Source organism: Trachymyrmex septentrionalis, unplaced genomic scaffold (assembly GCF_001594115.1).
Source record: "Trachymyrmex septentrionalis isolate Tsep2-gDNA-1 unplaced genomic scaffold, Tsep1.0 scaffold1, whole genome shotgun sequence".
NCBI lineage: Eukaryota > Metazoa > Arthropoda > Insecta > Hymenoptera > Formicidae > Trachymyrmex > Trachymyrmex septentrionalis.
The window spans coordinates 1,388,769-1,412,575 of record NW_017304123.1 but is presented as its reverse complement, the minus strand read 5'-3'; the positions used below and the strand labels follow the sequence as shown (position 1 = coordinate 1,412,575).

The 23,807-nt window shown below is 36.2% G+C and overlaps 1 protein-coding gene across 1 annotated transcript in view; it reads right to left on the bottom strand.

Moving 5' to 3' along the window:
- Positions 1-23,807, bottom strand: part of LOC108751380 (neurogenic locus Notch protein) — a gene marked incomplete at its 3' end in the record, with an annotated part of 297,572 nt that overhangs the window by 145,917 nt on the left and 127,848 nt on the right. Inside the window, exon 5 of the mRNA XM_018491558.1 lies at positions 5,396-5,529. Coding sequence (XP_018347060.1) covers positions 5,396-5,529 — 134 coding nt within the window. The remainder of the gene's footprint in view (positions 1-5,395; positions 5,530-23,807) is intronic.

Here is a 23,807-nt window from a genome sequence, read left to right as displayed (position 1 = left end):
CTTTGAATTTCCTACATAATTATTTTAATAATCCAATAAAATTATTTTCAGATCTATCTAAATTTTTAGATACTTTAGTAAAACCGTTCTTTTCGTGTATATACTTTATATATACACACATGTGCATATAAATGTCAGCAAAGAAAATTCTATGTAAATATGTAAAAAAATATTTGTGTAAAACGAATGTAAAGTAAGTACATGTATATATTGTAAAGTGTATATATATATATAATATAATTCCAATTTATTGCATCTTCTGATAGCTTATAAATGCACGAGATTTTAATTAGTTACAAAAATTATGTGGGTAAACTGAAAAAGTGAATATATCCGATTGATTCTCAATCTTCCAACATCGATCATAGCAAAATGGATCGAATCGATTCGATCGGACGCAGAATCGATCGATTTACTTGATTTCAATTAACACAGCCTGTAATGGGGTTCCGTTACAATTATTACGAGGAACGAGATGGTTAGTAGAAATAGTAGAAGTAGTAGAAATGAAAAGCATTTGATTGACGGAGTAGCTCGTACGTATTAGGTATATTTTTCATAGGCTCTGAACTTGAGTGACCTTTTAATATAAACGTCATCAATCTAAAATTTAATATAAAGTTCAATACTTTCTTACTTTTGGTATAAAATTGTTTTATAATTATGATAAAAAGCATTATCTTGCAAATTAATAAAAATAGAATTTAATATTAAAAATTTATGTGCATGTTATATTTAATATATAATTATAATGATGTCAAATGTTATAGCAAATTTATATTTGATTGGACGCACTAGTGCGTATTAATACTTATTAAAACCGTTGCACACTGATTTAATCTGCATAAAAGTAAAATGTAAATATTTCGAATTACAAAAGACAGATGATTACTTAACGGCAAAATAAAATGTATATAGAATTTTATGGTTTAATCCGATTTTTATATTTGTATTAAACACATATTTTTACGTCAAAATTTGTGTACGGTGGCTTTAATAATACGCACTGACAATGAGTGTATCCAATCAAATTCCCTATTAGACTTTTTCGTAGCAAATTAATCTATTATAATAAAATAATTAGATTTTGCTTTTATTTAGAATAGACATCTTGTCACAAACGCAACTGTTTTCAAGAGAAAAACAATTAATATTAATAGCCAATAAACTAAAAATTTCAAAAAATGAATATATAAAATAGAAACATGAATATAGAAAAATGAATGTAGTATGGAAAACAATATTCGGAAAGCCTCCCTTGCAAAAAATAGATCAATAAATTAATCGGTGTGAGAGCATTGACGGAAGCACGCACCATCTCTCACGAGACTATTCAATCCTCCAGCGATGCCGACAAAGTATAACTTCAACAATAAATTCGAGTTTCTTGTCGATCGTCGCGGTACGCGGCAAGGATAAAACCGACGATTTAATTCCTCCACAAGAACATCACCGAGTCAGTACAATCGTCGCGGTCGATCAATCGACAAGACTTCTTCGCTCTCTTTCTCTCATTTCATTTCGTTCGCTCTATATCATCGTATGTATACGTTACGTGTGTGTATGTATGTATGTATGCGCTATATGTGTAATGATTGAATCAGAACGAGAAATGAAGAAAACGGTAAACTGGCGAGGTAGTTCGGTCTGGCTCTGGAAAACGAGTGTTGCGAGTAGATGCAAAAAATCAAGTCATCTCTCTCTCCTTTTTTATTATCCGCCCTTTCTCCTTTCATCTCTCTTTCTTCACCGAGATCTTCATCCCTTCCTTTTTTGACTGATTAATCTACGGTCGCGCGGTTAATCGTTTAACCGGCGGTCGATAGAGCAGTTTCTAATTAGCGGAATGGAATGGAATGGAGGAGGCGTGATCGGATCGTTCGACGAGGGAAATTCTTCGCTAGGCAGGACCGTCCTTAGGAAAGAGACAGCTGGTCTTGCGATGAGACAAAAAGAGACAGAGTAGCCAAGTTAGAGCGAAAAGGAAGAAAAGAAGAAGGCAACATAGATGGCTCGTGCTCAGCAAGAAGAAAACCCAGGCGAGGATAAGAGAGGAGAGAGAGAGAGAGAGAGAGAGAGAGAGAGAGAGAGAGAGCGGGCTGCTGTAAATTGAACCATTACTTCAACCTAAGCGACCGAATCGTCTTGAACAGAGTCCTGCCGAGGATAGTTATGAGCCTTCAGCTCTGTGAAGTGCTCTTTTTCGTACAGCAAGCAAAAACGCATAACTAGAGCGAGCTAAGAACTGATGCAGGCGTCAGCTGCAAAGAAATCAACAATGAAAGGAGAGCCCAACGAGAGAGAAAATATGACGGAAGGCGTGCGTAAGCATGCTGCTGCAAATTGAACCATTATAACTAACGACGCGAGGGAATCATTTCGAACGCGTTGCAGCATTCTATTCTGGCAATACCGATTCGCGCAATTTAAAGATCATGACTGAAAAAACAGTAAATATACTTACATAACGTTTAACAGATTGAAGGACTCTTCCTATACGAAATAAATAACAGTAAATAAAGGGCAAAGTAAGAGTCAACACATCTCTTTAAAAAAGTCACACAATTAAAAGAATATTAATTACAGATAGAGAAAAGTAAAATTAAATATATAAAAACTTATTATTTTTTATTTTTTATTATATATTTTATTTAATTTTACTTTTCTCTATCTGTAATTTATTCATTTAATTGTGTGACTTTTTCAAAGAAATGCGTTGACTCTTACTTTGCCCTTATTTATTGTTATTTATTTGATACTTATATAACTTTAAAAATTCATTTAAAGATACGATCTGAATAATTATTCCTCATTTTGGAAAGAGAATTGATAAAATCACCTATAATATTGTATATCAAGCAATATTAATAAATTACTACATTAGAATAACATTCTTCATGCCTGAGAAAATTCTTTTCCTCAAATGAAAATTAATTTTTTACCAATTTCATATTTTTATACATAACCGAGAATACAACAATAACACAAACATACTTTTATATCAGAAATTTCGATATTAATGCTGATTATATATATGGAAAAAAATATAAGTATATCTACTGGCAGTGCGATTGATGTGTCACAGTTGTGACAAAAATCGAATGTTGAACGAAGTGCGAGAAAAATAGAGGATATACAATAAAATCTTTACATCGATAATATATACCGAAACGAGGGTAAAGAGGAATTCCTTGACTTGAAAAAGTTCAGAAATTCTTCGCGGCAAGCAAAATCCGGTATAGTTATGGTCTGTTTTAGTATAGTTTGGACGACGACCAGGGATGATCCGCATGATCCCCGATCGTCGTCGATTTTCTTGTGTTAACGATCGCCGGCACATGACCGAGGCACGCCTTCTTCGAGTTTCGATCCTCGCGACTTATTGGAGTGTCACGGAGCGGGAAGAGGAAGAACGAACGCAAAGCAATGTGCGTTTTACAGGAGTGTGTCGGAAGGCGTCGCCCTGAGCGGAGAAGGCGATTATGACGGGCGGTCCCGCTCTCTTCAACCTCGTTCGAGGCGAAACGACCGGGAAGAAACCGGGAAGAGAATGATCGAAATAAAAGTTACAGTGCGTGTAGTTATGTGCCGGCTTCTTCGATCAAAGACGTGTTCTTAGACGGAACACGTGGGAAACATAATGCGACACTTTTTACTCTAATGTGATATTGCAAAATGTGTACCTCCAATACGCGATTACGCGTATCAACAAAAGTTGTGTAAAAGATGTTTGCAACTTTTTAATCTTTGTCACTTTACCTGTGTCGGAAATATAATATTTACGAATCTATGTGTGGGCAATAAATCTAGATTTGATGAAAATTGAGCAAAGCGTACAGCGATGAGAATTTAATATAATATTCGTAAAATCAGTATCTTTAAATGACGTAATTCTCGTTTGCTCCAATTTGCAGCGTTGTAAAGAGATTAAGTTATTTAACAAATTCAAGGACTCTTCCTATACAAAATAAACAACAATAAAGTAAGGGCAAAGTCTCAATGCATTTCTTTAAAAAACAAGTCATCTAATTAAAAGAATAAATTACAGGTAAAAAAAAAAGATGAAATTGAAGAAAATATATAATAAAAAATGTTTCTTAAAGAAATTAAATCATTTTGCATTTTTACGTAGAATAAAAAATGTCAAACTACATGAACAGATCAAAGTAGCATATATCAACGAGAGAAACAAAATATGCACATTAATTAAAATCAAGTTGTGTGTAAAAATAAAAATCTTCGTACGCGCGAGTGACAAATTTAAAGTGTGAATGATTGAAAAAATAAAATCACACATACTTTATAACGTCATATCAAACGACGTACTAATATAATATATTGTACAAAATAGTATCAGAAAGCACATAAGAAGTGTACAGTAATGAAGAACCACCTGCGAAAAGGTAGGACTCGTTCGTGTTCTTTTAACGGGAAAAGACGCGCCGACAAGGTGGACGAAAGGTGAAGGAAAAGGAGAAGACAGGGGGAAGAAACGAAGGAGCGGACGCGGCAAGAAGGTGGGGTCGCCATGGTTGTGGTCCGCCTGGGAAAAAGAGGACCACGCATTGTAACCCAGGGAGCGAGGAGGCCACGCTAGGCTGACCCTAGGCTTTACATTAACCATCTACCATGTACACACGCACGTAAATGGCCGTGTCGGGCCACCCCTGGCCCAAGTTTGTACCTGTTGCACCGAGTAATCATTGCCCTGCGAGAGAGGACTTCTCTTTTGCCCACCTCTTTCCTGGCCTTCCCTCGTCCGCCCCTTCGACGTTTTTCTTGGGGCGAGATTACGCGACGGGCGCGAAAGGTCCTCTTAAGCACGGTAAACAGAGTGGAACGCCCGAGAATCTGCCGAGAGAAGGACTCTTTCCAAATTCCGCGATGAATTATCAGAACACGTTGCAATTAGTGACTTTTGTCCTCCGAAATATTGTACGGCGACGAGCGAAGCCGTACTTCGGCCGTTCCGTGAGAAGGAGGTCCTCGGAACGGTTTTTTTCGGAATTCGAGGTCTCGATAACAGAGGCAAGAATGAAAGTTGTTCATTACCGTGCTCTCCGGAAGCGAGCGACAAAGGAGGGAAAAAGAGAAATCCGAGTTACATACACTTCCACGTAACTGTAACTGATCATAGGCTGTAATATTCTGAAGAGGCTGCAACGGTGGAAATCTTCAAGGCGTGTAGATTCCGCCGCTGTCATTCCCGTGTTACCTCGGACGTGGTGATTCTGACGCGGAGGAGAGCGAGGTTGGAAGGAAAAAGAGCGAAGCGCACAGGGAGATCGTACGTATTGATAAGAAAAAGTTTCATCTTCCGTGGGATTGGGGATACGTTAGCGCGGTGAGATTCCACGGCACGATACGGGGTAAAAAGCGTTTGCGTGGTACTCACCTTCGGAGCAAGTGCACTCGTAGTCATGTTCACCGAGCTGATGGCACGAGCCTCCGTTTTCACATGGTGACGGATCACAGGGGATGTAGTCGCTCTCGCAGTTTTGCCCGGTGTACCCGCTCGAGCACATACATCTGCAAAACGAAAGCACATTTTAAGAGAAACTCGCAGAAGGAAGAGTTTATAGACTCGTACTCCAGGTTGTGGACCTTTTTTTTTTTTTTTTTTGGTTTTAAACGAGTACACGGAAAGGATTGCGGTTTTGCTGAAATATCTAAAAATTTTACTACTACATATAGATCTGATAATAATTTAATTGTTCGAATTATCAAGAGATTCTTATGTAATTATTTTTATAAACTAACCAACTTATTTTCAAATATGTAGCTAAATTCTTAGACATTTCAGTAAAATTGTTCTTTCTGTGTAACTGATTTTCCTTATCAACCTTAACGTACGAACTGAATATATGTGCAGTGATATCGATTCTGTATGCAACACGAGAAACATCGGGTAAGACGATCTAACAATGAAAATACAATTCCATTCGATATCGCGTTAATGTGAATGTACGATGATATAATCGGAAGAATGTTACACCGTTAATAATCACCACTTATCTCGAGTAATTGCAATAGTGTTCTTTTAAAGGAGAATTGCAACATATATTGAAAGATATGATATAACTATCTTTAATAATATAAGTAAAATGAGAAAAATTGTCAAAGATCAGATCATGTCAAAAGAATTTTATTTTTGTGTAACAAACAATTAATATATATACTTACAATTAATATATATATTAAATCGATTATATTTAATATAATCATTTTTATTTAAAAAAAAAAATCACTATTTGCTTTTAAGCAAATCTTTTCACAAGTGGATTGTCGTTCAGGTATTCAAATCTTATAAAAGCATTCTTTGAGAATTTTTCCATTAATTTCATTCAAAATTCCAAGTAAGATTAGAAACATTATACATCAGGAAAGACATTCCAAAACAAATATTTTAAAAACTATATATATAAAAATATAATTTCTTTACACAATGATAAAAAAATATAATTCTTATATCTAAAAAAAAAACAAAAGACAAAAAAAAAAACAAAAGTAAATAACATTCAGGCAACGCAAAATTCATTTTTTTTAATGAATTCGTTCGTTAAGTGCATTTACTTCCTTCTGAGCATTTTCTAAGATTCGAATTTAGCTAGTCTTAAGAAAATCGATAGTCTTACTTAAAGTATCTTTCCATGCTGACGCTCGACTCTCATTTTTGGCGTCAAAACAAATAACATGAGAAAAATTAACGAATATTAAGCGTCAATTTTGATCACGTGACCTATTTTGACGCTAAAAATGAGCGTAGAGCTTCAACATGGAAAAGCACCTTTAGTCGTACAAGTTAGCCAATTTCACCGGTAAGACTTAAAGGCTATCGACTCATTGTAGAATCAGCATATGCGAGGTCTACAATAGAAATCTAGTGGTTCTAAGATCTGAAATCGTAGATTTGAAGAAATTGACCAATTATAGTCAATTATTCTCCTCACATTCGACTGCGATTGGTCAATTTCTTATGATTTCAGGCTTTATGATCACTACGACTTCTATTGTAGATCACGAATTATCCCTTCACATTGTTAGCATACAAACGGCTGATCGGCTGCTATCTGGCATTAAGGCATTTAGTTAAACTTGCATTATTTATCAAAAAATGGTGAAAGAAATTATTTTGTCAAACAAAATAGAATTTAAATTTCAAAAGAAAATTCGAAAAATTTCCCTGACAATTTCAACAAAATTTCATAAAAATTCCCCGTTTTTTCCGGTAAAGAACACCCTGTCGTTACATGATACTTACAATAATAAATGATCATATATATTTTAATTATTACTTTGACATATTTTGCAATATATTTATATATTGTAATATAATTCATGTTATATATACACTGAGCAAAAATGTATTTTAATAAATATTTTTGCTTGAATAGTACCAACTTAACATTGACTTACGATAAATAAATACATATTTACTGAAAACAAAACAGTGACAGTTAAAATCAAATTAATGGTTATCAGAAAAATATGTGTTTACATTTAATAGTAAATATTCGACTTGTACAATTAAAACAAATCTATTATTAAGATTTAGTACATTTTTTCTCAGTGAAATAGTAGATATTAGTATTACGAATCAGTAAAGTAAATATAATATAAATGGTAAGCATATACTTTAAATATTATCATTAACATTATGATAGCATTAATTTAATCAAGTTATTTCAAGATGTTTACAATTTGTCTACATCTCGTTCCTTGTTTCTAAACAGCTCGCCTTAGAATTATTATTACTCTTACACTGTGGACTGGTGTCCATATTCGCAAAAAAAGGCATTCGTAACAACAGCTCTGATTTTATATCGTTTTATGAGAGCAGCGAAATGTTTTATTCTCCGCTGCGCAGAAACATACCTTGAACTCGCGACGAGCAGTAATAACAGAAACACGCGGGTGAGATTCATTTTTGCTCGCAATCGATGCCCACGAACGGTCGCAATGATAGAACGTAATCCTCATATTTCGATGAAGAAAGCCTGGGCCGCGAGTGTTCACTCCATTCTCGAAGAAGAACAAAGATCACTGGCGGGTGGTCCGGGCGCTCCTCGCACGCCCACCCTGCTGTTCTTCGTTTCACAACAAGACGTATCACACCCGCACCTGTACAACACCTCGGCACTGATATCCTTCACTTTAATAATTACGTATAACCTTTCACACAGTTCACCATCGCACTGCCTTCATGCCACACGTGAGAGCGTAATCCAACTCGATCATCACAATGTAAACAAGATCATCGAAGAAGGAGAAACAATCCCACAGATATTATTCGGCGAGCGATTGTGACGAACAATAAAATAATCCAATCGTCGACGACAGAGCGGGTGAAAATTAAGGAGAAAATTTAGTATAACAGTTCGTACAGATTGACGTGTCGTTACGATCGCGACGGCCGATATGATTTTTCGAATTTGAATCTACTTGTAATTGGAATTGCCTCGCAATTCGCGCCGATATATAACATTCGCACGATGCGTCCACGGTATGATAAAAAAGAAAAATCTCCGGAGAATATCACACACACACATACACACGCACACACACACACACACCGAGGCTATCTCGGAGCGCGGCTTTCCCTTCGTTCGCGGCACGACGCCAGCGAGCCGTCCGGCGTTCTCCTTTTCATCGTTCCCGCGCTACCTCGTCTCACATCCGGCACGCGTCTCCTTCGCCCGGAGACGAGAGAAATCCCTTCCAGCAGTTCCAGCTCGCGCGAGGAAACGGGGCGGCTTTCGAAGGACGAGCACACTTTTCCCCCGGTAGGTATCTGATATACGGCACCCTGTCGATTCTTCGCAGCGCGTCGCCACCTGTCAGCACGCGACCACCACGCGCGACCACGTTCGTGGTCCTCTCAGTTTTCCAGCTCCTGCTGAAAGCTGCCGTTAAATACTGCTGATCCGCTTCACAATTTATATACCGCGCTAGTAAAGTCGAAGTGTTTCTCTTTCTCCCTCTCTCTCTCTCTCTCTCTCTCTCTCTCTTCGCCGGGGAGTTAAACTTCGTTGACACGCGTCAAATAAAACTCTTCGAGTAGCACCAGAAAGTTTTCAGTTTATCCAACTTAATAGTTTAAAAAATCCGGACAAACTCTTACTTCTCGCAAAGTTCCCGCCTTCATCGCTCCGATATCTCGATAAAGTATCGCGCACACACACACACACACACACACACCTGTTGCTCCGGCTGTTCGCGCCGGATTTAAGGCCGCCGGAAGAAAAAGAGGGAGTTTTCCAAAAACCAACAACGCGCCGCACAGTTCAAGATCGATTTATCGCGACTGTCAATTCGCACCACTGTTCACACTTCACTTCGATTTATCGCGATATCACCTGTATCTCGCGCTCAAACGCGAAATCAAACGGCGACACGCGCTCAAAACGTACATCGTACTCGAACGGCTGGCGACTGACTAACCTTCCGCGATACACCGTCCAGAGGGCACCAACGTCGCATTTCGCACGACCGACCCCTCCCCTGCCCCACGCGTTCCGCCCCCACCCCGTCGGTCGCACGCGCTTTCTCTTTCTCTTCGCCGCCGTTTCTTTCGCCGTCCGATCTGCGCTTCTCCTCTCTTCTCCCGCTCACAGTGCTCACAGTGCTCACACTGCTCACGCGCGCTTATTTTACTACAGCCGAGGCTCCCTTCGCCCTCAGCTCGCTGCTTTCAACGACGAAATGCTATCGTCTCGCTGCTCCAAGGTAGTGTCTTTTGCGCAAGTCTCTCTCTCTCTCTCTCTCTCTCTCTCTCTCTCTTTCTCTTTTTTTCTCCCGTATCCTACCACCTCAGAAGTCGATCAACGTCGTCTCCGGTTAAGGTAAACTGAGACTTTTCTTTTTAGCGCGTGTTTTTATTTGAGAGTGGTAATAAGAAATATAAAAAAATGTAATAACGATATGATTAAAAAGAAAATTAAATGTTTTAATCTTTAAAAATAATAAGGATAATATATACCAAAAAATGAATTTTTAAAAGCCGTTTCTTAAACTCCACTTATTTTACTTTCAATAACAGCATCTATAAACAATTTTAGGACGTCCAGATAAAGATGTTAAACCATAAATGCTGGATTTACAGTGTTGCGTATAATTCGCAATCCAATTTTATTTCCTGTTTAATTCTTATTCATATTCGTATTCATATCGCTATAAAGAGGTATTATTAATAGATGAATTGAAAAATGTAAAAAATTGTTGGTTGAAAGTGGACAAATCAGAAAATTCTGATCATAATTCTAATCAGAATTCTGGTTATCTCAACTAAACTTATAATAGATTCAACAACAAAATTTTGATTTATCCATTTTCAACCAGATTCTTAATTAACGCAACCAGACTCTTTTTCCAGTATAAGCGCAAGTATATAATCGAATTCTCTCAAGTGAGCTTTCTTATAGGTAAAAATGTGCAGACTTGAAATATTGAACACTTCGAATGTACGTAAATATGTCGAACAGTACCAATCCTTTCATCCACGATTGGTTTTACTCGAGTCAACATGTCTTAATCGATATTTTCGTGCTTGAAATACAACACTCGCCAAGCTCCGTTTACACGGTGGCAATGTAAATATGTAAATTCGCAAAATGACGGACGTGTCAGCTCACTGCATATTTGGGGAGGACTGAGAGTCACATCGAAAGCAAAAACAATGACTCAGGTTTAACATAGAAAAGTATTTACACAGTGCACAAAAATGCACCTTTTAAAGGTTTTAAAATGATCAGTGCGTGACATGGAAGTTCAAAATACAAACTCTAATGAAGGCTCTAATGATTAGAGAAAACTTTTAACTTTCATTAACAGGTTATCACAGAAAATATAGACGTCATTCATATGTGTACTGGGAATAGACAAAATATCAAATATGAACGTACAAAAAGTACACTTTTTATTTTATTATTAATAAGAGACTGGACCATCTCTCACATTTACGTATAATAAACATCTATCCTTGTTAAAATATATTGAAATAAATAGTCATAATGAATGTATTCAGAACGACAACAACGCTCATTGAGCGCTCAGTGAGCTTTTTCACCTGATTGGTCTGTATTTTAGGATTTAATGGAATATATCAATCAGATGAACGTTCAGTGAGCAATTATTGTTCTGAATGCACCCAGTGCTTCAAATAGTTACTAATGGAATGTTTCACTATTCTTTTACTAATACATCTTTCAATTACTTATATAAATGATATTGGAGAAGAAAATTTCCATCGACCTATTCTTCAAAATTGGTTTCTGTTTTCCAAAACTTCAATATCTTTTCTGGTCAATACAATCGTTTGGTTTAAAAAAATAAGTGAGGTAATCGAATTCTTGATATAAATAAAAAATAAAAAAAAAAACTAAAACACACTGCTAGGAATTCGCACTGTTAAAATTGCCTGATTTAAATATCATCGAATTGTTTGCAGTTTTTAAAAAGCAGAGTAAGAAACAGAATTCTTTCTTCAATATATCTTTTAAGCAATTAAAAGATTTCTGCTAGACGAATATAATACTGCATTGTAGCAGTTGCTATACCATTCAAGCATGTATAATTCTATTCTAATAAGAATAGAATCTATATCAAAGACAAATGATTAGGTCAAACCTCTATTAAAAATAATAAAACAAGCGGTACATTTCCCACAACAGTGTTCACATTATTTTGTCTATCCTGTATATATACGTGTAACGCGGAAAATCTCTTTCAATATGTCGCTAGTTATCGCAGCACAACGCAAATGTTAGGATATTTTAACGTTTATTTACATATATTTTAGAATTAATATTTTACATATGAATTTTATTATATATTACACATAGATATTGAAACTATTCTAATTCTACAGTAAGACGATTATATGCCTATTATACGTCGGACAATCTGCCGATCGTAATAGGCGCGCGTTTGTCGTCACGAAGGTGATTTTAAGCTCTTAAAGTTTCATTTTCGCTTGTTTGCCGACATTGTACAGAACACTTCGATAGAAAGATCTGCGGGCAAAACGTTGCGCCGCGAGGCGTGCTTTCCAAGAGACAAGAGCAAAGGGACATCTTTCGTTCTCCGCAGGATATACTCGACTGACAGATCGATGACGACTCTCTCTCTCTCTCTCTCTCTCTCTCTCTCTCTCTCTCTTTCTCTCTCTCTCTCTCAATGCCCTGCAGACCCGATCCCACTTGTACACGTTACAGTACCGACGGCTCTCCCTCGCCTAATCCATTATTCCGCGTGACCGACCGCGAATAATTTCCGATACATTCGATTTTCGAGAGGCTGCTCGATCGCACGTAGATTATCTCTCTCGCGCGGTTGCGACGCTGGCGGCGAGCTCAATGGTCCAGTGAGAATGTTTCGATTCGTTTCCACGCTCGCATCAAGGGAAACGAGATTACTCGCAAGAATGAACAATGCGGGTCGCTGGAGTTGTTTACCCGGGGAATACACGCCTTATTTCGCCGCAACAATTCGGAAGGTGAGTTTTTCTGAAGAATTCTTCTCCGAGAGAGAAGTCTCTCTCGATTCTGATCAGCGATACGTATTTCATTCGTTCGTAATAAAAATGTCGAAATAAATAAAAATCAATATCGGGCAATTCAGAAAAATGTTTTTTGCTCTGCGATTTTTTTCGTTACGTTAATGTCTGAAGAGGGCTCGAACCGGTAGCCGAAACTTGTAACTTTTAATCATATCTTAATTTACATTCTAATTTTTGCGTCATGTAATTTTTACCTCTGTTATTTGTAATATACATTGTTACGAATTTGAAAGAAATGTGTTGACTCTTACTTCGCCCGATGTTTATTTTTATTTATTTTGTTCAGAAAGAGTCCTTCGGTTTTGTTATTTAATTTAAAAATGTCGAAAATGAACCGCTTTTCTTCGTACACTGAAAGTTTCCACCGTTACAAAGATCTTCATTGTACCACCGTACAACGAGCTGAGGTAGGAAGTCCTGAGTCACGCCGAATTTTTCCTCCGCAATGAATTATTGTCCGGCCAATCCTAATTAATTAGTCATGCGATGCCTGCGCCAATTAAGACCTCAGCGTCTAGGATCAGACCTGGTCCCGACGCGCAGAGCGTTTATGTCGGCGCGAGGAGCTCACGATCGTGCAGACTTAAATGGAGGAGGTAATCGATGGAAACCGAACGTATCACCACGATAAAGTCTAATCGACAAGTACAAACATCTCGCATAATCAAAATAAAAGTCCGCTATTGACGGCGCGAAGGAATCACGAAGGAACTGAAATCAATTTGCGATAAGTAAAATGATACGTTTAGAGAGTGATCGTGATATTCGTCGCAATATTTATAATCTTATGGGACAACTTCATCAGATCATTGGCACGGAAATGTTTCTCTATATATCATTTGCACATCCAGTGCCAAGTGCAGTGTATTTGCTGACATGATGTTGCAGCAATCAATTTCGATAAACTCTCAGGACAAGGTGAGGCATTATGTCTATCGCGTTGAACTCGATGGAATTCGAATTCTTGCGATGGCAAATTGATGGCAATATGTCAGCATGAATATCCTCGACAGCTCGTGTTGTCATATTGTCAGCGTTTTGTTAGAAAATGAAACGATTAATTATTCGTTGTTAACATGTTGCCGTCATGTTGCCGACAACATAATGTATCACTATTGCTCACAGTTTGCTCTGGAAATTTCGATAACTGATTACATACACAAGCAGTCGTGTTGTTGAATTTATAACGTGTCCTATCTTGATGTCAGCAAATATATACAATGTATTAGTGTACTATATCACGCTTGGCTATCTGGGCTATGTTTATTAATGCAACACACATGTAGTGTAAATATAAGTTTATATTTCCGAAATTTGGAAATAATCGGAACCATACGTGAGGCCGGTATTTATATAGGCGCTTGTTAAATTTAATAAGCTGTCTACATAAAAAAATTAATCGATCAGTCGAACGTAAAAAGAATAATCGTCTATGATTGATCAATTTTTTACGGCTTAAGATTAAAGTTTAAGTAATGATTTATGTAGAAAGCCTATATACTGTGAGAAACCCATTTAATTGAATCTCTTGTGTGGATATGAGCGAACGAATTCTTGGTTGATGCAATGAAATAATTTAGTTGAAGCAAAACATTTGATTAAACATTTTATTTTTTTCTGATAAACATTGACACCTGATAAACTTATTTATCAGAAACATGTAAAGTGTTACAATAACCAAATGTTGTGTATGTGCGCGCTTCAACTAAATTATTTTATTGTAATCACAGAAGAAATTCGTCCATAATCAAACAAGAAATTAATTGATTCAACTAAATAGGTTTTTCAGAATGTATACGTTTGCCTTTTTCTTAAGGACAATTTTAAAATGTCATAAACATAAATCGATCACAGTCATATTAGTATTTTAAAATATTATATTATACTTAACTTAAGACAGTCTTAAAATAAGAACGGCCTGAGAGAAAAGTTTTCAGTGTTTGTGACTTATTGTATGATGAAATATTATGTGGTAAAATATAGAAGTTTCATTTTTATATAGTTATTATTACTATAATGTTAGTCATAATAATAATATTTATAATTCTATATAATTCATATACTAAAAAGAATATGATTATAATTTTATTTTTGGAGACAACCATTGCATATTCTTTTAGTATTTAAAAATGGAATTTTACTAAGCAATTGTAGGCAGAAATACTAAAAACTTTTCTGTCAGTATAAAATGTGGTTTGCACAGGTGGTTGCAAACGGCAGTTGCACTCTATTTTTTTCAACTGCTCTCTTATATTGATACATTTTTTTCCTCAATTATTATAAACTTCATACTAATTAATTTATATTTTTCAAGACATTAAATATTAACACTAAGCACTAACGGTGGCTCATAGCTCTTTTTACTTATTAATTTATTTTATACTAATGATTATTAATGATTAATATATTTCATGTAATCATATTTTAATCATATTAGATGTATAATCTTTTTTTAAATTAGTATTATAATTACATCAGTAATTATAATACCAATTTAAAATATTTATAATGTATTAGCGTTATTATAATACAACCCTTAATACAAAAAATGAAATTTCGATTTATTCTGAATTTTTATATTCAGAAAATATTACTAAAAAATATACTAAAAAAAAAAAACAACACAATATCCTCCAACTTATTTAAATATTTTTTTAATTTTAATTTTAAATCTATTTTTGTAATCTATTCCTAGCAACTAACGTTCAAAAGCATATTTTTAATTATGAGAATTATTGTATCGACATCTCAATCTTAGTAGATCGATTAACGAAATAAAGTCATTTCATTTCTGATGAAAATCTATAATAAAAAGCATAAGTACGTGTGACAAAAATGTATCGGTAAATTAATGAATCGAGATGAAGACGACTCAGGAGACAATGGCAAAGGAAAAACCGAACTACCATCAGATCTTCGTCAACTTTTTTCACTTAGGCACTTCGGATTGATCGGCTATTTGTATAATTCTCCTGTATATTTTAAATCGTGAAGAGCTCAATATCCCTAGCTGCACTCCGTCTCTTTTCTTCGAGACATGTCTCCTCCATTCGGGACGATTCTCTCCAATCTAGTTTCTGCGATGTATACTTATACAGCGCAATCTCTTTTTATACATCGGGTAGGGCAGCGCGGTGGATACGATTGGCCGGCGGCATAATTTCGCCATTCGCTTTGGCAGCCGGTTCTGTCATTCCGGCTCTGTCGCGAGCTTCAAAATGACTAAAGCGCAGAAGAGGAGCGAACCGCGCGCGAAGGAGCACCATACAGCGGAAACGAAATCGTCTTCTACGAAGGTAAAGGGAGCATGCGTCTCGGAGGGTACGAAAGAAGATCAATTCGTGGCCATTTTTCAAGAGAGTCCGCTCCTGTAGAAACTTACGACAGCTCGTGCATCGCGACAAAAAGTCGCCTTTTCGGGGGGGGGGAGGGGGAGGGGGGTCCCTTAATGCACGTTCTTTTTCGGCGCTGAGAACAGCAAACGGATGAGGAGAAAAAGAGGGACGAGAGAGGGGGATGGGAGGGTCCGGGATTAATCGAGAGTCCGTCGGCGAAAATTGTCGGGATCTCGCACTCACGGGCCTTACGATCTGTCTGTTCCCGGTTGCTGCAGCGGTCGCCGTCACGACGTTTTGTCATTAGCCGCACTGAAAATTGATACCGGTCCGCGCCGCCGATTTAATTGACGTCAAATCGAAGCGTGGAGGGAAGATTGGATTCGCGAGAGCGACCACGCTCGTCGTGATATTCAGCAAAGAAAGGGGAAGGAGGAGACGAATGAAGGACCGAGTGCATCTCCGACCGGCTCGTTTCCGATCATCTTTACGACGTCATGAAATTTCACGATGAAAAGATCCCCCCGATGGAATATTAAGTGCCGTTTGGTTAATAATGTCCTTCCTTTCTGTAAGTCACTGGTGTGTTTGATTATCGCGTGAATTACAATATCGCGTTGACGTTTGCTTCCTTACGATTTCTCACGTTCTTATTGACCTATCAAATTACTTGAAGGACTAATAAAATGACACGTGCAATGTGAACTCTTTTTATCTCTCTTCTTTACTTTTGCCAGGAGAGAGGAGGTTCAGGGGTTCGAACCTTTCTCGATATTTTTATTAATTGTTTCATTTTGAGAGGGAAGCGCATATCTCGATAGCACATTTATCGATCGATGCCTAATAATTTTTCACTGCTTTACTAATAAGAATATTTTATTTTCAATTGGCTAATTAAATGTAGGTACTCTATCAAATTCTTTTCTTCCGTTTTTAATTGTAAAAAAACATACAACTTTTGATTTTATATGAGCTGTTACATAAAATATTTTTTAAAATATCACAAGTATTATTTTAAAAAGGTTTTAGTAATATTTTTAAATCCTTTAAAGATTTGGAAACACTTTCAAGTTGTTTTAAAACATTTTGTGCTACTATTTTTTAAATACACATTTAAAACATGTGTTAGAAACATTTAAAAGAATTACTTTGTTATCGTTTAGAAAACGTTTTCTAAAATATTATCAATATATTTTTAAAATACTAGAACAATTTCAAAAATTTTTTATCAAATTAAAAAAAAAATCTTTGAAAAAGTAAATAAATAGTTACATAATGTACAAAATGTAACATTTTTCTTTTTCAAAATGAGATACAAAGAGATATTAAAAGTCGTAAAAATATCCAAACGGAATTCATTAAAAATTGTTGTAAATGTCACAACAAAATTGGTGCAGTGAACGTTCGTTTCAGTACAATGGCAAAATCCATCTTTTTTTTTATCCTCATTCCGGCACATACATCTCTGAAATAATAGAACTCCCTCTCTCCACCCCCCCAAAAAAAATTCCACAATATAAATCTTGCTATCGCTCCTATAATGTAAGAATAGAAAGTGTTTCGCTCGCTGATACGCAGTCGATAATCAAAAATATTACGAGTCAATATAGAGCTGCTGTTAGAAATTTACTACCAACAAAAATTTGTCCCAAAATTATATTCGACCGCTATGCACAATAAAACATCTTGTAATTAAATAATTCTTACATCATAATCGGTCCTTTTTAAAAGGTAACACAGCTCAAAAATTATTTTTCAACTTGACAGAAAATTATCGAATAATCAAATAATATCGGCAAAAAGAATATATCGTTGACATGGTCAAACGACATTTTCGTCACTTTTGTCTTATCCTTAAAAATACTATCATTTCTTATGTTGTGATGTTTTCTTTTATAAAGTTAATTCACTTCTGATTATCGATATAGCATCCAATGTTTATCTCTCATAAATCAGTTTGTCAGTTGTATCATTTATGAAGTATAAGAGACTGCTATCATCAGCTATTAACATATTTTTCATCTGCGTGTAAAACACTTTCTCGCAGGAAAGTATTTAACACAATTGTTACAAACAATTGTTACAACTGTTACTAATACTATTTCCATAAGTACGCAATATATGTATCTCGATGATTTACGTAACGCTTTCGCTTTCTCCATTGTAGAACTTAAGTGAACACGTTTTGACAGCGAACATAAACACATGAATAATTGCGGCTTAGTTTCTGAAACGGTCGAACTTGTTATCACGATTCACAGTAAATCCTCTTCGTGATAAACAAATCGGGGATTGTTCCGGTTGAAGATCGCATGCGAATTATTCGCGGCGGAAATATAACGGGAAGTGCGGTTCCCTATTATAAATGTTACATAAATGTTCGTGAATGTCGATGAAATTCACAGGGAAATGACTGGCCGTCGCGGTAACACGAAGAAGAATGCCTTTTCGTTCTCCGCGCGAATTCTCGTGATGCGTGCAAACTCGTGCACAAATGAATTCCGCATGAGCTGAATTTAAATCCATACAATCCAGTTGATTACATAATAATGCTCGCACTTGATGCACTTAATGCCGCAATGAGGTTTTACGTAAATCGAATTACTGCAACTGTCGAATTATCGGCAACTGTCTTTACAGCACGTCTTATTGTTGCATCTATTATACATTATTTGTATACACCTCTCGTTTTTAGTCGAAACTTTTTAACTTTACCCACAAGCAACATGGTACGAATTTCAACACCGATGAGAATAAATCTAATTAAATAAGAGGATTCCTATATTCGATCAAAGCGGATCTTAGTGTTTAAATATTTCCGTGTGAACTTATCTACGTATCCGATTCTGCAAACTGCGCACCAAAATCTTTTTCGGCTTCGAAATCCGTGAGTAGAAGCAGAGTAATATAATTTATCAAGTTGACAAGCAATTCAATAATTTTTGATTCGCTAATAAGCATCTTTATAAGAATATTAATAATCAGCCGTTAATGAGAATCTTTAAATCTGCGAATCATTTTATCGCGAGAAATATTGCTTTAGCCTGGACTTAAACCTGGAATTCGCCAAGTGTCAGCGATTACCGTTTCGCATTGTTGCTATTGGCAATTGCCTTCCGCATTTAATATCTATTCGACAAATTGCCGCGGAATATTATAAGAACCGGTGCATAAAACAACAAAGTCAAGACCTCGTCGCGGATCAATGCATTCGCAATAGCACGGTTTTTCGGCTCACCGTGAATCCTCAATTTGCGTCGATTAATCGCGCGCTTGAGCGCCAATTCCGCGTCGAGCGTATCGTATGTCCAGTGAAGTGACGTAAATGAATACGTCGCAGAAATGAGAAGCATAACCCAGCCGTTTTCCCACTATCCTAATTGTCTAATTGATCGAGAGCTCGATCAATCATTTCGTTACCTTGCCAACATTGATGATGTTATAAAGGACAAAATAAAATTTCGTTTTTCCGCGTGCAATTATATAATAATACTACGCGAAAGGGAGCGCCAGTTTAAGAAATGCTTTCCAAGAATTTAACTGTGTATTACGTAATATTTTCTGATTCGACGTAAATTTAATAATTTTCGTGGAAAAAAGAAAACAGACGGAGATTTATTTATGAAATATCGGGAAATACCATCATCTATTTCTTTTCGTAAAATCACACGTTTGCGATTTCATGATAATTACGTGAAATTTTCCTCCTCGATCGAGAAACTGTACAGTCCTTCAGGCAAATATTACGTGTATGACGATTGTAAAATAAATATCAATAAATGCGTACGGCGAATGGATAAATTGCAGATAGTAAAGAATTACAGTGCGAGAATTGTTTCCCGGTAGAATTGAAATATCCTCACGCCGCAATCTCATTCACGCGTAATCAAGCTCACACGTACGCCTCGATGAACATGCATTACCAGCGGAGGTATGCCGCACGACAAGACGCCAAGTGACTGTTCTGCAGTCTATGCACATACGTATCACGAGATACTTTTACTTCTTGCGCAAACGTCTCGCTATTATATCCCGTCGCGTCGTTACGTGCAATTTGCATTTTCCATTGAGGTGACGCGTGCGCGCTTCCGTTTTCACACACTCGACGTGGAAGCCGTCGATTGGAATAGTCTGGACCTTGCGAGCTTCGGAGAATCCGATTCGAACGATTATCGAGTTCACCTACGACATTCTTTTTTGCATTATAAATAGTATCGCGACGTACGATCGACAAATACCGTAGCGCGGATAATGGTCGGCTCGCCGCAGCAATAATTATCGCCACGACGATAATCTCACTATATAATTGTACGATCGAGAGTGTTATTGTGGTATAATGTTCGAACCAATTTCTGCAATCCCGACTCACGTGTTATCGTTTAACAAATAAAAGAGAACAAATACGCGCTTTGTATGCTTTACTTTTGTATATTATAAATTCGAAATTAAGGCAACAGAGAAGACATTGAGAATAAGTAAAAAATCATGATCGATTTTCAGATATTAATATTGTACAATGAAATGAATGTTTTTTTTTTCTTTTTATGAAGTCGAACTTTTGTTGCAAGTGAAAAATTGGTCCAACTAAAAGTTAAGGAAATAAAACTTCGACTTCGAACTCGCGAATCGGAGAAAAAATATTTCTGATAATTTCCTTCTTGATAATCTTGACAATTTCCTCGTCATCCATGAATATAGATGGAGTAGTGGCAAATGATTATAGTTGCGAATATATATCATTAGAACTTCAAGGAGGGCAAAAAGAATTCGCCCTTGGAAATGCCTGATCTCTCCTGCTCGACACACTCGGCTGACGATGTTATTATCGCTAATCATTCGATTCGCTTCTACAATGTATGTGGAACTTATCCTCGATTATGTGATGCATATTAATAAGGCGTGAATCGTTGATCGATCTAAATTCTTTTTGTAATTTTCACGAGATTATCGGAAAGAAAAATCATTCTCTTCGGTAGAATTTGCAGTAACTCCATGCCGTCGATCGGATGCGAGTAATCTCTATATTAAACGATCGGTACGAAGAAGAGTATAAATGGCGATTCTTGTCGGTCGAAAACTAGGCCTGATGGAATAATACCGGTTTGATATTTCCGACTGAGCGTATGCGGAAACGTTCGTCGGCAACTTCTCGAAACGGCCAGCGGGTGATAGATGAGGTTCGCTGAGAATTCTCCTAATTATTCCCAGACGACTGGGATGACTCGCATCTTTGTTGCATTCGGCGCATTCCTCTTTCTCCGCGAAACCGCCAAAGATACATCGCGGCCGGTGGAAACGCTATCTCTGTGAGATCACCGGCCAGATCTACGAGATTCTTTCGACTTGTCGCGGTATATACGACTCGGGAGGATGCATGCGCCGAATAACGTGTTCATCGCTGACTGTAATCCATTTCGAGACGTAGAGACGCAATCGCGTTTACGTTCAAGACTACACAAAGTCGCACGATGATCACTTTTGATCTTAATCCTGATCGTTCCATCGCCAAGACTACGAGAGACGTATACGACAGTGCAGAAATCGTTCTTCGCACAGAGATAAGCCGAAGTTGAACAACTTTAAGACACGAAGGAAGATTTTGATAGTTCGCTATACAAACGAAAATGATATAATTAAAAATGTAAACATTGAAAATATTATTCAATGTAACTTAAACTTCTAATCTCACAATCAGATTTGAAATTTACATTTAATTATATTGCATTATAATACTGTTGTATTATATTGTTAAAAATTTCATGAAATTTAATATACTTTTAAGTTACACAATTAAACTTAATTTCATGATATTACATTAAATTTAATGTATTTATAGCTGAAAAGTATATTTACGTACATGTACATGAAATTTAATGTACTTTTCATAAATTTAATGTATACGTTCATTACGTTTAAGTAACTTAATTTTCAATCAAATAATTTATTACTTTTAATTTCGTTCACAACCACGAGCTCCATTTATATGTAAAGGAAGCTCGTGGTTATATTTCTAACAGTGTACTTAAACTCAAACAATATAATTTAAGTAATGAGATAAATATACTTAATTATATATATATATACACTTAACTCAAATAACAAATTAAATAAAAATTGCAGTATGACTCGGTTCAAATATTTTTCTATTATACATATAGATAGAGTAAAATTACTATACTCTATATCAAACGATAGTATTTCAAACGATAATCCAGGAAATGTCAACGAGGCGCGTTTTTTTTAAGTTAACAAATAGTAAACGATATCATATTTCTACTTTATATCTAAGACTATATTTAACTTGGTACTATTTTGTACGAGCGAAGTTTTTAAATCCATAAATTTATTCTGCGCTTAACAAAATAATATTTCGTCTTTCCGATAAAAAATCATAAGCTAAGATAAAAAATATAAATCCACGAACATCTTTATTTTCTCTGTAAAATACGAACAACACAATATTAAATTAATAAATAAATTACCTTACTTCTAATTTTGCTCGCGAAATCAAAATATATGTTAAATATTCGATGTTCAAATAATTCATTAACGGAACTTGTTCAAAATTTAACAAAATTCTTTCTCCAAAATTTGTTTTAATAATATAACTTATATTCGAATGTACATTAAAAATATGTATTGATAACATCGCAATGTTTCATCAATCAGCTAAGAACTGTTTATGGTAAACAGGATATAAACTTAAAACTTATCTCGAGATACATGATCCCATGTCCTAAGCCGATGCAATACTTTGCGCGTATGAACGTTACGCGAACTAATCCGACACGTCCGTTCGCTACGAGTTCCGATTAAAATGAGTACCGAGGATGACGCCCGTCACGCTAAACGATATCTCGAGATATGGCCTTCTTAGAGAGATACGCACGATTTTTCGCGAGGTCACACATGCTATGCGTTTGCAGGCAACATTGTACACTTTTCCATTTCAATTTGCGCAATTGTATCCGTTCTTTTCATAAAATTGCTTAATCCGAATCTTTTTTTCCTTGTAGACACAAATAATTGCTCATTAAAAATGTACACTATCTCAGCTTACGTATAGTTTAGAAACACAATCGAAAAATTTCGTAACATAAATTAGCATCCCACAATTTAAAGGGCAATCAAATAATCCCCGAAAAATTGTATTTTTTTTTTTAAATAAAAATAAAAAACGCGATTCCGAATCATAGTCGTCCATTTTCTTCCTAATATATTTGACGAAAATTGTTTAAAAAATTTCAAATTAATCATTATTAATTCCCTTGTTCTCACTCATATTTTCATCTCCTTAATAATGAATGTTGCCACTCTCAGGGGTAACTTCTTCCCGTTTATTATTTAAAAACTGACACTAGCCATGTATAACGCCAGAAAATCATAGTACGATGTTTAGACATTGCGACAAGGTGGAGTCTTTGTCTCCGCGAGATGAGAATAGTAATATTGTACGGCACACATCAATCTTCTGCAATATTTTGTGCCCTTTTCATCACGTAGACAGGTCTTCATAGTACCGTGCGGTTTAACGACCCGGCCGAGAGCGACGTGTTACGTGGCGAAATTCGAAAATGTCCGTCGTCACCATGCCGGTCACGTAGTTATCGGCCACTATCAGAGAAACGGGTTCTTCGAATTGCTCGAGATCCTTATTTTTTTTTTTTCCACGTTGTCATCCGAGTTCCAAGGAAACGACTCCTGCTTCGCAACCGGCTACATGATCCGGGCGTGACTTCTCATCTAGATTTCCATTGCGTGGATGAGATAGAATGCGATATATAAAGTGCGATTTAGGATATTCAGAAATGTAATTCGTACTAGTAGCGTACGTATAAACAATAACAAAATTAACGAAATTGAATAAGAACGATATTATAAATTCCCGGTCGATTCCCAGTTTCTGCCACATAGAT